This window comes from Anguilla rostrata, chromosome 4 (genome assembly GCF_018555375.3).
Source record: "Anguilla rostrata isolate EN2019 chromosome 4, ASM1855537v3, whole genome shotgun sequence".
NCBI classification, from domain to species: domain Eukaryota; kingdom Metazoa; phylum Chordata; class Actinopteri; order Anguilliformes; family Anguillidae; genus Anguilla; species Anguilla rostrata.
In genome coordinates, this window is record NC_057936.1 from 32,745,951 (window position 1) to 32,758,443 (window position 12,493).

A 12,493-nucleotide genomic window follows, 5' to 3' on the forward strand; every position below is an offset into this window, starting at 1 on the left:
AGACAAAAGACCAACTCAAAACACAATTGACCAGAAATCACACAGCCACCCACATCTCCCCAAATAGCACTATCCATGTAGTATGTCGCAAAGGAAATGTAAGCTATTTCAGTGCGTTTGTTGCAAAAAAGAAAATACATATTTCTTAAGCCTACACGTTATATGTGTACCATACTGCGACATAGGCTATACAAACAGCCTACATCGATGGACACAGGACACAGGTCTGATTTTTTTTATTTTTTTATTTTTTTATTTTTTTTATCTTTGATGCGCACGCGCAAAGGCTAGTTGCTACAGTAATATCTGTGCTTAGTCATCACAGTCTTTTCATACCTATGCTCACACTATTTATGTAGTTGAGTTCTAGTGAGCTGGATACAAGCAGGCAACGAAACGTCAAATAGCCTACATAGCCATAGTTCTTAACCCTCTCTTTTTGAAAACGCTGAATTCAGCTCGACTCCATCTTTATTTACTAAGAAAAATAAAAAAATCAAACATGTATGTGGCTCACAAAGTTGTGATCAACTCTAAATACCGGTGGTGATCTCTGCAAAATATAGAAAGTTACAGCAGCTTCGGGTTGTGAATCCATGCTCATATTTATTTGCAAAAAAGTAGAAAAAACTGAAAGAAACCATTTTCTGGATTTACCACACGGGCAGCAAGTAGATTCCTTTTGGGTAGGCTTTGCTCCCTGCAGACGCGCTATTTCGGTTGGCTTTGCTCTTTTCAAACGCAGCCCCATATTATCTGAATTTGACTCGTCTCTTGACATTGAATTCCTAACTCACCATGACGATTCGCTGTTGTGAAGAAATGGTTCTTTGTATACAAGAAACTTTGAAGTCTTTTAGAGGACATTAAATCCTTCGTCTATTGCTACCTTGATATTGTTAGGATAAAGTGGAGAGTTCTATGAAAAGAAAAATCGTATTTTGGAAAAGTCTAACCATTAAAGTGTAAAAATATTTCACGCTCAAGTTTCAATTAAGTTTTATAGTTCATGCCATTATAAGAAGGGATGTGTGTTTGTGTGTGTGTGCGTGCGTGCGTACGTGTGTGGGTGTGTGTGTCTGTGTGTGTGTGTATGTTTTACGCAGGGGTAATTAAAAGACTGTATAGTCCAAAATACAAGTCCAAAATACAAAATAGATAAAACATAGGCCTACTGTGTAAACGTATGCAACATTCTCTGGGCTGATTTAACACTGACGAATTTTCTGTGTATTATATAGGCTATACATGTCTACGTTTACGAATGCATGCTATCTGTTTTCGCTGGAAACGTTAATGTTAGCATAATTATCAGTCTGTATAATAGAGACGTTCAGAATGAAAGTTGAAAGAGACAATGACGTCAAGCAAATATGGCGCAGTAATATCCTTTCAGGTAGTTGTATATCACACTTGAGTTCACCCCGAAAGTGGGGTCAAATGAGGCTATTACATAAAGCCCATGTAACAGGAGAAAATACGTTTCTTAATCACATCGCTTTACAGTAATCACGACTTCTCAGTGATAAAATAAATTTCACATACCCTAAAACCTGACCAAATTGGGGCAAAAGTCCTTGGCGTAGGTACTTTTTTCTGACTTGTAACCCAAACAACAGCGCGGGTAATATTTATACGACCAAGCATGGTAGGTCAATGATTATTCAATAAATGAATCGTTAAGGAAATTATTTATTGAGCTGCATTTGCAAGCATTGCAAACGTACCGTTTGTATATATTTTACTTGTACATTTTCCACGACAATTTGGCAACAAATCTTATGCGTTTTGACAATACAATCATTTAGACTACGATTTATTCAAAATACTAACAAAAGTACAAGGTTGTTTGGTACATATACCGATAGTTCTGGAATAATTTTAATTAAAATTTTCGTAAAAATGTTATTCTTAACAAAAACACAAAATTGCTCACATTTATCAAAAATTGCAGTAATCATGATGAAAGCAATACAGGTAATATTAAATGCTGCAAGAATGCTACTGGAATTGTGGGCTTACTGACTGCACACATGTACAATTATATTCTGTACGAAATGCTTAAATTAATATTTTTTACAAACCAGTAGTAAACAATACAAAATATTTTCCCCAGTGACTTCAGTTTACAAAATTTCAGTTAACACAATACATGAAAACATCACCATTTACAATTGTACATAATCGTCCATTGAAACACTTTGGTTAAAAAATACAAAAAATTCCTGTTAGATTTAAAAAATAAATTAAAGAAATACTGAGACTGAAATACATTTACATAAAAAACAGCATCATGCGCATGATAAAGCAATACAAGATATCGCAGCAATATCCGCTATATATATATATATATATATATATATATATATATATATATACTTTCATTATGTGTACGTGCCCCAGTGCATTACGGAAAGGTGGCCAATAGTTTTTTTTTTTTTTTTTTTACGTCTATACATCCTCGGTATGTGGACAAAAACTGTTCTGGGTCACGTGCTACTTAGAATGCGTCCCTTGACTCAGTTTCTCTGTCGGACGGCCCGTCCGCGGGGTCAGGTGAAGACGAGCTACTTGGAGGGGTCTGAGTCCCACTCGCTCCCGAACTGTGACAAACGTACCACTCACTTAAATTTGCAGCTTGCGATGAGTGCAGGGATTCGGAGTGGCCAGAGGAAGTTGGGTCTCGACCCAAGTCCGAAGAAGGAGACACGAGAGATGGGGTCGAAGATTCGTAGCCCGAGCTCGGAGGTGGAGACTTGCAATGCACCTTCATGTGTTTTCTCAGGGAGCTCGGGTGAGTGTAGGATTTGTCACAACCCCTCACTTTGCAGTTGTAAGGCTTATCGCTGGTGTGCACGTGGGAGTGCTTTTTTCGATCGCTGCTGTTAGCGAAACGTCTATCGCATCCATCAAACTCGCATTTGAAAGGTTTTTCACCTAAAATAAGAGAAAAAGATAGGCTATGTGATTAAAAGGTTAAGTGATTTAAAAGTCATTCTTGTACATACACTACATTTTAAGCTTTGAGTTTTCTTTAACCAAATATTTGAAACATGGATATAAGACGTAAGTTCATGTTTTAGCCAATGGCTAAAGGTGATTTTATTTGGTGGCCTTCCTTTGGTGGGAAACAGCCAACGCAGTTATTAAATATAGCCTACTACCATGCATGCTTACTAGCCGGTTATTATCACTTACCCCCATTAGGGTGGTTATCCACATGTTGGTCATAGTGTGTAGTAGCCTACAGGTCTGCACATGTAGTGGGTTGTCTTTATACGTGTAGCTATATAATTTTTTTTCACTTTTCTGTGGAGCTCGTACACGTTCAGATATCTAATAGGCCAACTGCATTTTTTAAATGCATTATCCTAGCCACAAAATTTGCTGTTGAACATGTCAAGCATCAAATTTGACAAGCCACACTGGTGACTCTCCCTCAAAACTAAATTTGAATGAGTGGTATTCACTGCACAATGTGTTGATTGCATTACTGAAATTAATCGTAATCCACCTGAAGACAAGCATGTGCCAAGCGCTTATAAAAGCAGTCAGTAGCTGCTGTCTAATTACTGCTGCACGCCGAGGAACAATTTGACCTTCAGCTGTAGGGCTGAGACAGCCAATCAACGATATTAGTGTACTACATGCGAGCAGTAAGTAGGAGACCCCTGGGAGATCCTACCCATAAACGCAAAGCTTGCGCAGCGTCTTGAGTGTGATAACATGGTGCAAAATCGGTCAGGTTTCTAATTCACGGGGGTTTTTTAAACACACCGGGGCAAGGAAAAAAAACTGCAAATACTCTTTCACAAAGCGAGAGAGAGAGAGAGAGAGAGAGAGAGAGAGAGAGAGAGAGAGAGAGAGAGAGAGAGAGAGAGAGAGAGAGAGCCTGTCACAACCTGAGGGACAGCGAGTAACCACCCAGCAAGAATTTAACCACCGTACAGATAAACTGTGTAGGCTACAGTCTGTTACCTGTTCAAATTGTAACTGGTATAATTAAAGTTAGATAAGTGCTTTAATTAGTTACCATATCATTTTTTCTTATATTTCCTTTTGATTTTTTAAAATATGTATATCATGCTTTGACAATATTTGCGGTATGCATTTCATGCCGCTAATGCATATTGAATTGAAAGAGAGAGATAAGGAGAGGGGGGAGCGATGGTGAGAGAGAGAGAGAGAGAAAGAGAGATAGTGTTATGGTGTTCCTTTATGACCGCATCTAAACTCTACCTTCAGCTTTACATTAATACAAGTACTTTCAAATATATCACTTATCTTTCAAATGAGACGAAAAAGCATTTGACAAAAGAAAAAATTGTCAAATGAGAGGATCTATGAGAATATCTGATTATATTTCAGAAAGTGACAATGTTTCTTCTACAAATACAATACCGATGCGAAATCGAATTGAAGTTGAACCCCTTGTGTCGGTGAATCAGCCGATTGTGATTTTTTTTAGTGAAATAAGCATAGCATTGGCTATCTATTTCCATGCATTACTGTTGTGTATGACATTACCTGCATTAAAAAAAATTAAATAAAAAAAAAAAAATTATGTGGCCACTGGTTATGCAACGGACAAGCAGGTAAATATACAACATATTTTGATCGAAATCTGTTTCGACTTGTTGCTTGAAAAGGTAATTTTATATAAAACTTAGTAATATGATTGTACTTAGTGTTCATTCATTAAAGTTACAGTTGGCATAACGGTCTCAGGATAACTTGTGTCATCATGTGATGATAATATACCATAGATGCAGGTTTTATTTTGTGAATATATTTAATGCACACTTCACACGTTTTCAATAATTATTATTTTATAATTACAACAATAATCTACAAAAACGAGGACTAACCCACTGTTACAACTACAGCTTCACATTTACATGGAGACGTTGCCTCTGCGTTTAAATGTAGTACCTGTTATCTACAGTCCGTTTAACCAACTCTTTCTGCATGTCCACTTTTGCAGTTAGTCAAACATTGCCACGATCTGACCCTCAAAAACAAGCTTCGAGTGGGTGAAGAATCCTAGCAAATCACTGGAATCGTTCAGACCAATAAAATAGACTAATAAAATAGAAAACAGCGTTGTAACATTGTAAGTTGCAGCATGAAACGTTTTTCTTCTATTCTCAACCGAAAGTAAACCTTACCGAAGCTAGTCTATTATTACTGGCTGTTTTCATGAAACAAAGAGGACGGTAAATTAGTTGATTGTAAGTGAATTTTAGAAAATTAAGATATTTAGTTAATGCGATTTAAAAAATAAAAATAGAAATAGATCTAATAGAAATGATTGGCAAGAGGAAACATAGGGGTGGCAACAACCGAAAATATATTTTTATGCACCATTATCCTAGGTATATTTGATTTTCTTGTTGTAAGACCGTGTCTGATTTTCTTTTACTAGATGCGTGGAAAAACGAACAAGCACTCTGCAAGCCTTGGGGTCGCAAATTCGTTTGCTTGTTCTACAAGCGCACACACGCAAGCGCGTTCTCTCTCTCTCTCTCTCTCTCTCTCTCTCTCTCTCTCTCTCTCTCTTTCTATCTCCCTCTCTCTCTGCGTGTGTGAGAGAGGGAGAGAGAGAAAAATAGAAAGAGAGTATGAAGTATAGCAACAGTTAAAATACTGGAGGAAGAACGCGCATGAAATCACTGACCTGTATGGGTCCTTTTGTGGATCTTGAGGTTTTCAGATCTTGCGAATACTTTCCCACAGCCGGGAAACGGGCAGGGGAACGGTTTTTCGCCGGTGTGTACTCTGATGTGATTTACAAGTTTGTACTTCGCTTTAAAAGGTTTTCCTTCTCGCGGACATTCTTCCCAAAAGCAGATATGATTTGCTTGCTCAGGTCCACCAACATGCTCGACTGTAACATGTGTAACAAGTTCGTGCATAGTGCTGTAAGTTTTAGAGCAAAGTTTTTTCGCCGCGTGCTCTGGCTCCAGCCACTTGCAAATAAGCTCTTGCTTTATCGGTTGCCTCATGTACCGAAAAAAAGCCCCGGGTCCGTGGGCGCTGAGATTCATGTTAAGATTCATTCCGCCGTAGCCGTGCAACGGAGAGCCAGTCACTTGACTCAAGTGATCAGACCGAACATACATTTCTCCTGGTATTCCTAACCTTATTTGTCCATTCAGTTCTTGGCCACCTGGAGCTCCGTTCGCTGGCGGTTCGTGATGGAGTCCAGGGAAGAGGGTATGGCTTCCACCGTTCGGATGATGACCATAGTATCCAGGATAGCTACCTGTTGTCGAAACAAACATTCCGTGATGAGAAGCTGTAGCAGGAGTTTGCTCGGTCAGCCCTGGCATGCCTTGAACTGTCAGATCTCTTCGAATGAGGAAATCCCTACCTGGCGACAATGCCTGGGCCGTATGAGACATAGAGTATGGGACTGTCGCAGGCTGGAGCGGCCCAAAAGCTCTCGTTTGACTGGAGACCACTTCACTGTGGCCTGCCATATGATGATTGTGGTGCTGATGGTGGTGAGGATAATGATGGGCTGGGCTGATTTTGAGGGCCGCGGAGTGCCCCATGTGTTCTGGCCCGAATGGACTCGGCCCCAGGCGGGGTTCTGCAGTAATCTCCCCAGGGTGCGTGTGAGCCATTGAATGTGGATGGCTGCTGAACCCCGGGATGCCTGTCACGCTCTGAGGGGTATGGTGGTGATGATGGTGGTGGTGAGCCCCTGCCAAGTCAACTAATCTCAGCGCCGTGCTCCGTTTGGAAAACGCGGTGTCCATCATAAAGTTTCCCAAAGTATCCACGCTCATTACTCCTAATTTTGGAATAACTTGACAGCAGGCAAAATAATAATGATGATGACAAATATATTTTAATAGCAATGAAAAAAAAAAAAAAAACTTTCTAAAGTTCACAGCCTATCTCAGTGCCTACATGGAATCCCATTCGGTTGAGAGGCAGCAGCAGGACGCTTTGATATACTGAATAGAGATTCATGGTAGGCGCTGCAGCCCGCGGAGCTAAACAATGATGGAGCATTCTAATTGGTCGGAGCTCAATGATTGACGTCACTTGTGACAGTTTCCAATAAAGAAAAATGCTTTAGCTACACCAAGAAACCAGAGCGCCTGCGCTGACCTGAGACAATACAAAGAGGGAGAAAGTATATTTATTTATAACACTGAGAATACAATAATGCAGTAACCCCCCTAAACTTTATATATATATATAATTTTTAACTTTTACTTTGTTTTTCTTTTTTGTTTACCAATAATGGAGCATGATCAGTAACGTTTTCTCTCAGAGATCAAAATTTTTCAAGAAAATGTACTCTATCAGAGTTTATTTAACATCGACAATTCTCGTCTGCATTAGAAGACGAAATTAAAAAGCGCACAAATGAGTTGTCTTAAACGTTGTAAGGCACAATTAAATATTACTAATTGTATGTGGCTCTCTAAAACAATTTCAACAACGCTGAACAATTGAAAAATATTGTAAGACAGTCGTGGGTAGGTTTGAGTAGAAATGTGGCAAGGTGCGAGATTCTGCATATTCACATGAGAAACGGATACAGTAATTGGTGATTTCTGGAAGTTCTGCGCTTATTCCGAAAACACCCCCAAGCCCCTTTTCCTTCAGCTGCCCACCCCTCTTTTACTTTGCCATGGGATCCGTTTCTCTACATTTGTGAATAGATGAAACGTCGGGCAGTGTCCCAGAAACAGAAGTAATGGTAAGGGACCTGTTGTTATGATTCGAAGTAATATTGTTCACGTAGCTGTCAGATTCGGGCCCAGAGTCGGAACAGATGAAGAGCACAGGAGGAGGCACCTAATAGAGAATAAGAAGAGCAAGAAGAAGAAGACGCGAAGTAAAATACGGACGAAAACGATACAACAGGCCTAGGTTACGCGGCATACAGATGAGAGAGAGAGAGAAAGAGAGAGAGAGAGAGAGAGAGAGAGAGAGAGAGAGAGAGAGAGAGAGAGAGAGAGAGAGATAATATTTTAATTATTTGAAAGTAGATTGTTCACCGACACGCTTTCGGTCTAGTTGTATTAGCATCAGGCCAATGTCTTGTTGAAGTTAAGCCTTGGAAAATCATTTTTCAGTCAGAAATTCTTTCTAACATGGCTAGAAAGCCCATGTTTTCCCTCCAAATAAGTTGGCCAAAAATATGATTGTGGCATTACAGTGTGATGCTCTGATTCTGAATGTTTGCGAGTTGGAACAATGTCAAAAGTGCAAGCCGGCATTTAAATTGCCAAATGAAAACAGACTATAAAAACTGAAAACCTGAAAAAGTAATGTATTTATTTATTTATTACCTTTTACTGTAAACAAACGTGCCGTGAAAATAGTTTTTTATTTTATAATTTTTTTGCTAGTCACCTGTCAGGCCTCAATGTTAAATCTATTGCATTTAAACTGTAGCATATTGCCGTTTACGAACATGACATGTCGTAGTCATATTTACAAAATCATTCGGTTTGTTACTTGAGCTGCATTGAAGAGCAAAGGAGCGATGCAGTAGGTATTCTTCTGACGTGGTTTACATGGGCCTAAAAAGTTTTGTCCACCTGAATGAACTTATTCTGAATGAAAAACGCTTCACAATAAACGAAAGTGTAAATAAACTCCCACGCACGCTCACGATAACAGTGACATTTTACCCCTCTCATTCATGTTTAGTGCTTGATACTTACTAGCGTTACCATAATATTACATTTACTAATTCTGTAAATGTATTTGTATGCATTAAGCTAACATTACGACATGCACTCTAATATTATGCATATATATTTTAATGCAATTTGTTAGACTACTGTATATGAAAAATAACCTTACCGTCATTGTAAATCCGTGGATGTTGTATTCTGATGATATCACAGAGAGACTAATAAGACTCACTATGTTAACTGACCCCAAAAGGTCAAATAGTTGCTCTTAGATACGTGTCACATATCATATAAAATCTGCGAAAGCACTGGACGGATTATACGAGTGCCCATAGTAGTCAATCGCTGATTTGTTGGTTTCCAAGAACAATGCGTGGTGCTAAAGCAGGAAAACCACAATCCCCTTTGAAAGAATGTCACGCCAATATTTTACTACCTGCAGGTCAATGCCACGCAGTCTAACACGGTCTTCAATTATAATATTCAGCTTGTTCACTTCTATAGCTACTTGATTCAGTATGACCGTTCGCTTATATCAATGGCGTACGCCCTTTTTTCCAAGTCAGCTGGATACATTAGAGAGGGAAATATTTAATTATGCAATTTTCACATTTTATTGGACTCCTCGCATGTCCCCTGTTTTGAGTGGCAGGTTAATCACACGCATTTGAACGGGTCTTGTTTTTCAGATTTTGTTACTTTTTAAATTATTTTTTTTAACGGTGGGTGTCAATCATGAAAAAACAAACCGTACAAGTTTCCTAAATCCGTGCTCTACAGGTTAGGTCAGACAGCTAATTCGTGTAGAGCCGCACCCTTTTACCAATGACTAAATATTTAGTGGTTAATGCTGAATGTTTTATTCTTGGTAGCACCAGCTGAGACAAAGGATATATACGAATTAGAGATGAGAGGATATATTATGTAGCCTACAACGCGTAGTATAACTGATCCCATTTATTTTCTCTTTAATGAGTGATATGAAAAAAAAATGATGTTTTTATCCACGCTCTATGAACAAATAAGATGTACGATTCGTTTTACGCAATTAATGTTTGAAGTGCAAGTCTAAACACACGACGTCTTACTGTAGACCGCGAACACATGATAATAAAGAGTGTCTAGAGAAATCCAGTGGTTAATTCGGCTCAAATCCCCCATGGTGGAAAGGAAGTAAGGCAATGATGTGAATTTGGTTCTCTTGAGGATTTTCGGCGTAATTGACCTGTCAAAGGCCCTCGTTGACAACACCATATCAAACATGTCATGAGTAAGCAAACATCTTCTGAATTATGACATCCTAAAGATGTTTATAAAATAACAGTTGTAGCCTATACAACGTGAGTCGGGTCGCATATGTACTCTGCGAAGGCATCTGTGGAATACAAAGCGAAATTTACTTCCACTCTGAATATCTATTGGTTAAAAGTAGGGTGCCCTTTTTAAAGAAAAGACAATGATTTTATGCAATATAGTTCAAAATATTAAATATTTGCAATTAAAGTAGTAATGAAGGCATTGTAATTCCATCCTGAGGTATTATATGTCATATATGATTAACAGTATAAATAAATAAATAAATAATAGAAATTACAGGAAAACAAAATGCATTTTGCGGCCGCAAGTGCTGGACTGAAATTCCAGTTTAAAACGTTACATGAAACAATGCACTGTGAATTAACGAAGGATCACAGCATACATACTCTATGAGTAATTGATGCCGTAACTGAGAAAATAGCATACAAAGAACCGATGTTGTAGCCCGTTGTTTCACACAGGCGAATTGTCTGTTACCCCTGCATCAAAATGTATCGTAGATCTAAGTTAACAAAGCCATGTCCTTATTCCATTACAAATACAAATACGCAGCGTCTGTGGATGAACCCAGCCTGTCTTGTAGCGTCTTTTTTTGTTAAACCAACCTAAAATAGAGGTCACAAGTTCTGCATTCTCTTCTGCACGCGCGCCTGCCTTACCGGTATCCACCTGTTGAAGAGGTCCTCCAGATTTTAAACGCCTTAAAGTTGCGTTAAATCTATGCAAAACAAGGAAGACGTCAGTCCCGCGTCTCTTCTTTTTGGTCTTTCTGGAATGAGTTTAGGAATGTTAGAAGCGGGAACGACCAGCCAGGATGATATTTTAATGGCTTCTACGGCACATTGGTGCATGTGGCTTTGAACTCAAGCAGACTGTGTTTCCTGCAGAGAGCGCCGCAAATCTCACTTGATAACTTATACAACCCACAACTTTTTTATACTTCCAATTGCGGTGCATTATAACTCTCCCCCAAATATAACTAAAGTACGAACCACAACCTCAAACTATGTCCACGTTCCCCACAGCCCTCTGAGCAAAATAACCCTTAAGGGCAGATGTAGAAAATATTTAATGAATGCCCATGGAAGGTGGGGGGGAAATAAATGCGGAGCTAAACATTTCATTCACAAAAGCACGTAGCCCATTTACATTCGAAGTACATCGACTGAACATACCCCCCCCCCCCCCAAATTTAGGCAAATTAGAATTTTTATTTATTTAAAGTTTAGTTATTAGGTTCCCTGTGCATCTCAGTATGATATGGCATTCTAAATTCTAGTTTAAACACACGTTTGCACAAACACACGTTTGTGCAAAACAGGGAAACTCAAATAATAATAACATAATGTATGTATAGCTATAAAGACTGCGCTGCGACTTAATTGCTACCACAGTGTAAATGTTGACAAACGCATATTAAATTACTTGCTTCACCTATGCTATTGCGCACGTCGCAATAGGCTACGTCTTCTTCTTGGTGTGACCTGTGATTTTTCACGTGATATGTATGTAACACATGAATCAATTCTGGTTTGTGCATGGGACTCATTAAAATACGCAGCATTCGAGTTTTATTTGTAGCAAAATCATATTTAGGCAACATCAGATTAGGTCAGTACCTTGTGTGTGAATTACCGCACCATTTCAAGGCTGGCCCTGCGTGTTATGGCCGTTTATTGACATTTCTACCATGAAATTAACCCATCATTTGCAGGAGCTCAAAGTGCGACGTTGATAACTTGTTGATTAAGATATTGCCACATTATAGACCTGAGTATTGTATACTGATAAATCCGTTAAAAGCTACCGATTTCCTATTTCCCTTCTTTTGTGTCTATTGCTAGATTAGCACTTTACATGAAGCAGCATTCCCTTTGAGAAAGCAGCCCCAACAGGAATGCAAAGGAATAACAATGACAAGTTTACACTCAAACATTCTTTTGGCTGTGATAATGTATCATGTCAGAGAAAGCCACGTTGAAAATATATCAAATTATTACTATACAATTTTTTTTTGTGTGGGTGGGGAAATGTAGTATATTTGGCCATTTATAGCACTGTATGGTATGCTGTTATGCATCAAGAAGTATAGCAAACGTTTCGGAAAGTTATTTACTTACTTTTTAGTCGAAAATAGTCTTGTGAACTTTCATTGTAGACTACGACATCGGAATGTTATGCTTTATTTAAAAGCGAAGAAATATTGACTGGATGGATACTGTGTGTACGTATGTTATGTTTTCAAAGCGTTGTTTAAAATATACTTTATGTATTACGGATGCACATTTCTTGACTTTTCTGCTGTTCAGCATGCAAACCAAAGTCTCAGTCAGCAACCTTACAATACCTGGGCCTGATGATGTGAACTGGCCAATAGGACTAGGGCTGGCGAACTGCGAGCTGTTATTTGGTATGTGTGTGTAAGTAGGGGGAGAAGGCATTCTCGAATGAGCACCCAGCAAGGGGCTCACGTGACACTTCTTCTATTTTCCCATTCATCAGGGGTGGAC

The 12,493-nt window shown here is 38.8% G+C and overlaps 1 protein-coding gene across 5 annotated transcripts; it reads right to left on the minus strand.

Moving 5' to 3' along the window:
* Window positions 1–1,672: 1,672 nt before the first annotated feature.
* On the minus strand, window positions 1,673–11,130 carry zic4 (zic family member 4). Of its 5 annotated transcripts, none has more exons than XM_064332306.1 (3): window positions 6,374–11,130; window positions 5,678–6,265; window positions 1,673–2,937 (listed from the first exon to the last, which is right to left on the minus strand). In XM_064332306.1, the coding sequence occupies exons 1-3, from the start codon at window positions 6,792–6,794 to the stop codon at window positions 2,501–2,503; spliced, it is 1,446 nt and encodes a 481-aa protein (XP_064188376.1). In that variant the 5' UTR covers window positions 6,795–11,130; the 3' UTR covers window positions 1,673–2,500. The 5 variants fall into 5 exon arrangements, with proteins under 5 accessions (XP_064188376.1, XP_064188375.1, XP_064188374.1 ...); XM_064332305.1 differs by having other exon boundaries at window positions 5,678–7,818; window positions 10,643–11,129; XM_064332304.1 differs by having other exon boundaries at window positions 5,678–7,818; window positions 8,836–11,129.
* Between the last annotated feature and the right edge of the window lie 1,363 nt (window positions 11,131–12,493).

Coding starts and splice junctions, on each gene's coding strand:
- zic4 (XM_064332305.1), bottom strand. CDS start 6,794: ATGAGCGTGGATACTTTGGGAAACTTTATGATGGACACCGCGTTTTCC. Junction 2,938..5,677: donor CCACAAAAGGACCCATACAG/GTCAGTGATTTC, acceptor CTCTTATTTTAG/GTGAAAAACCTTTCAAATGC.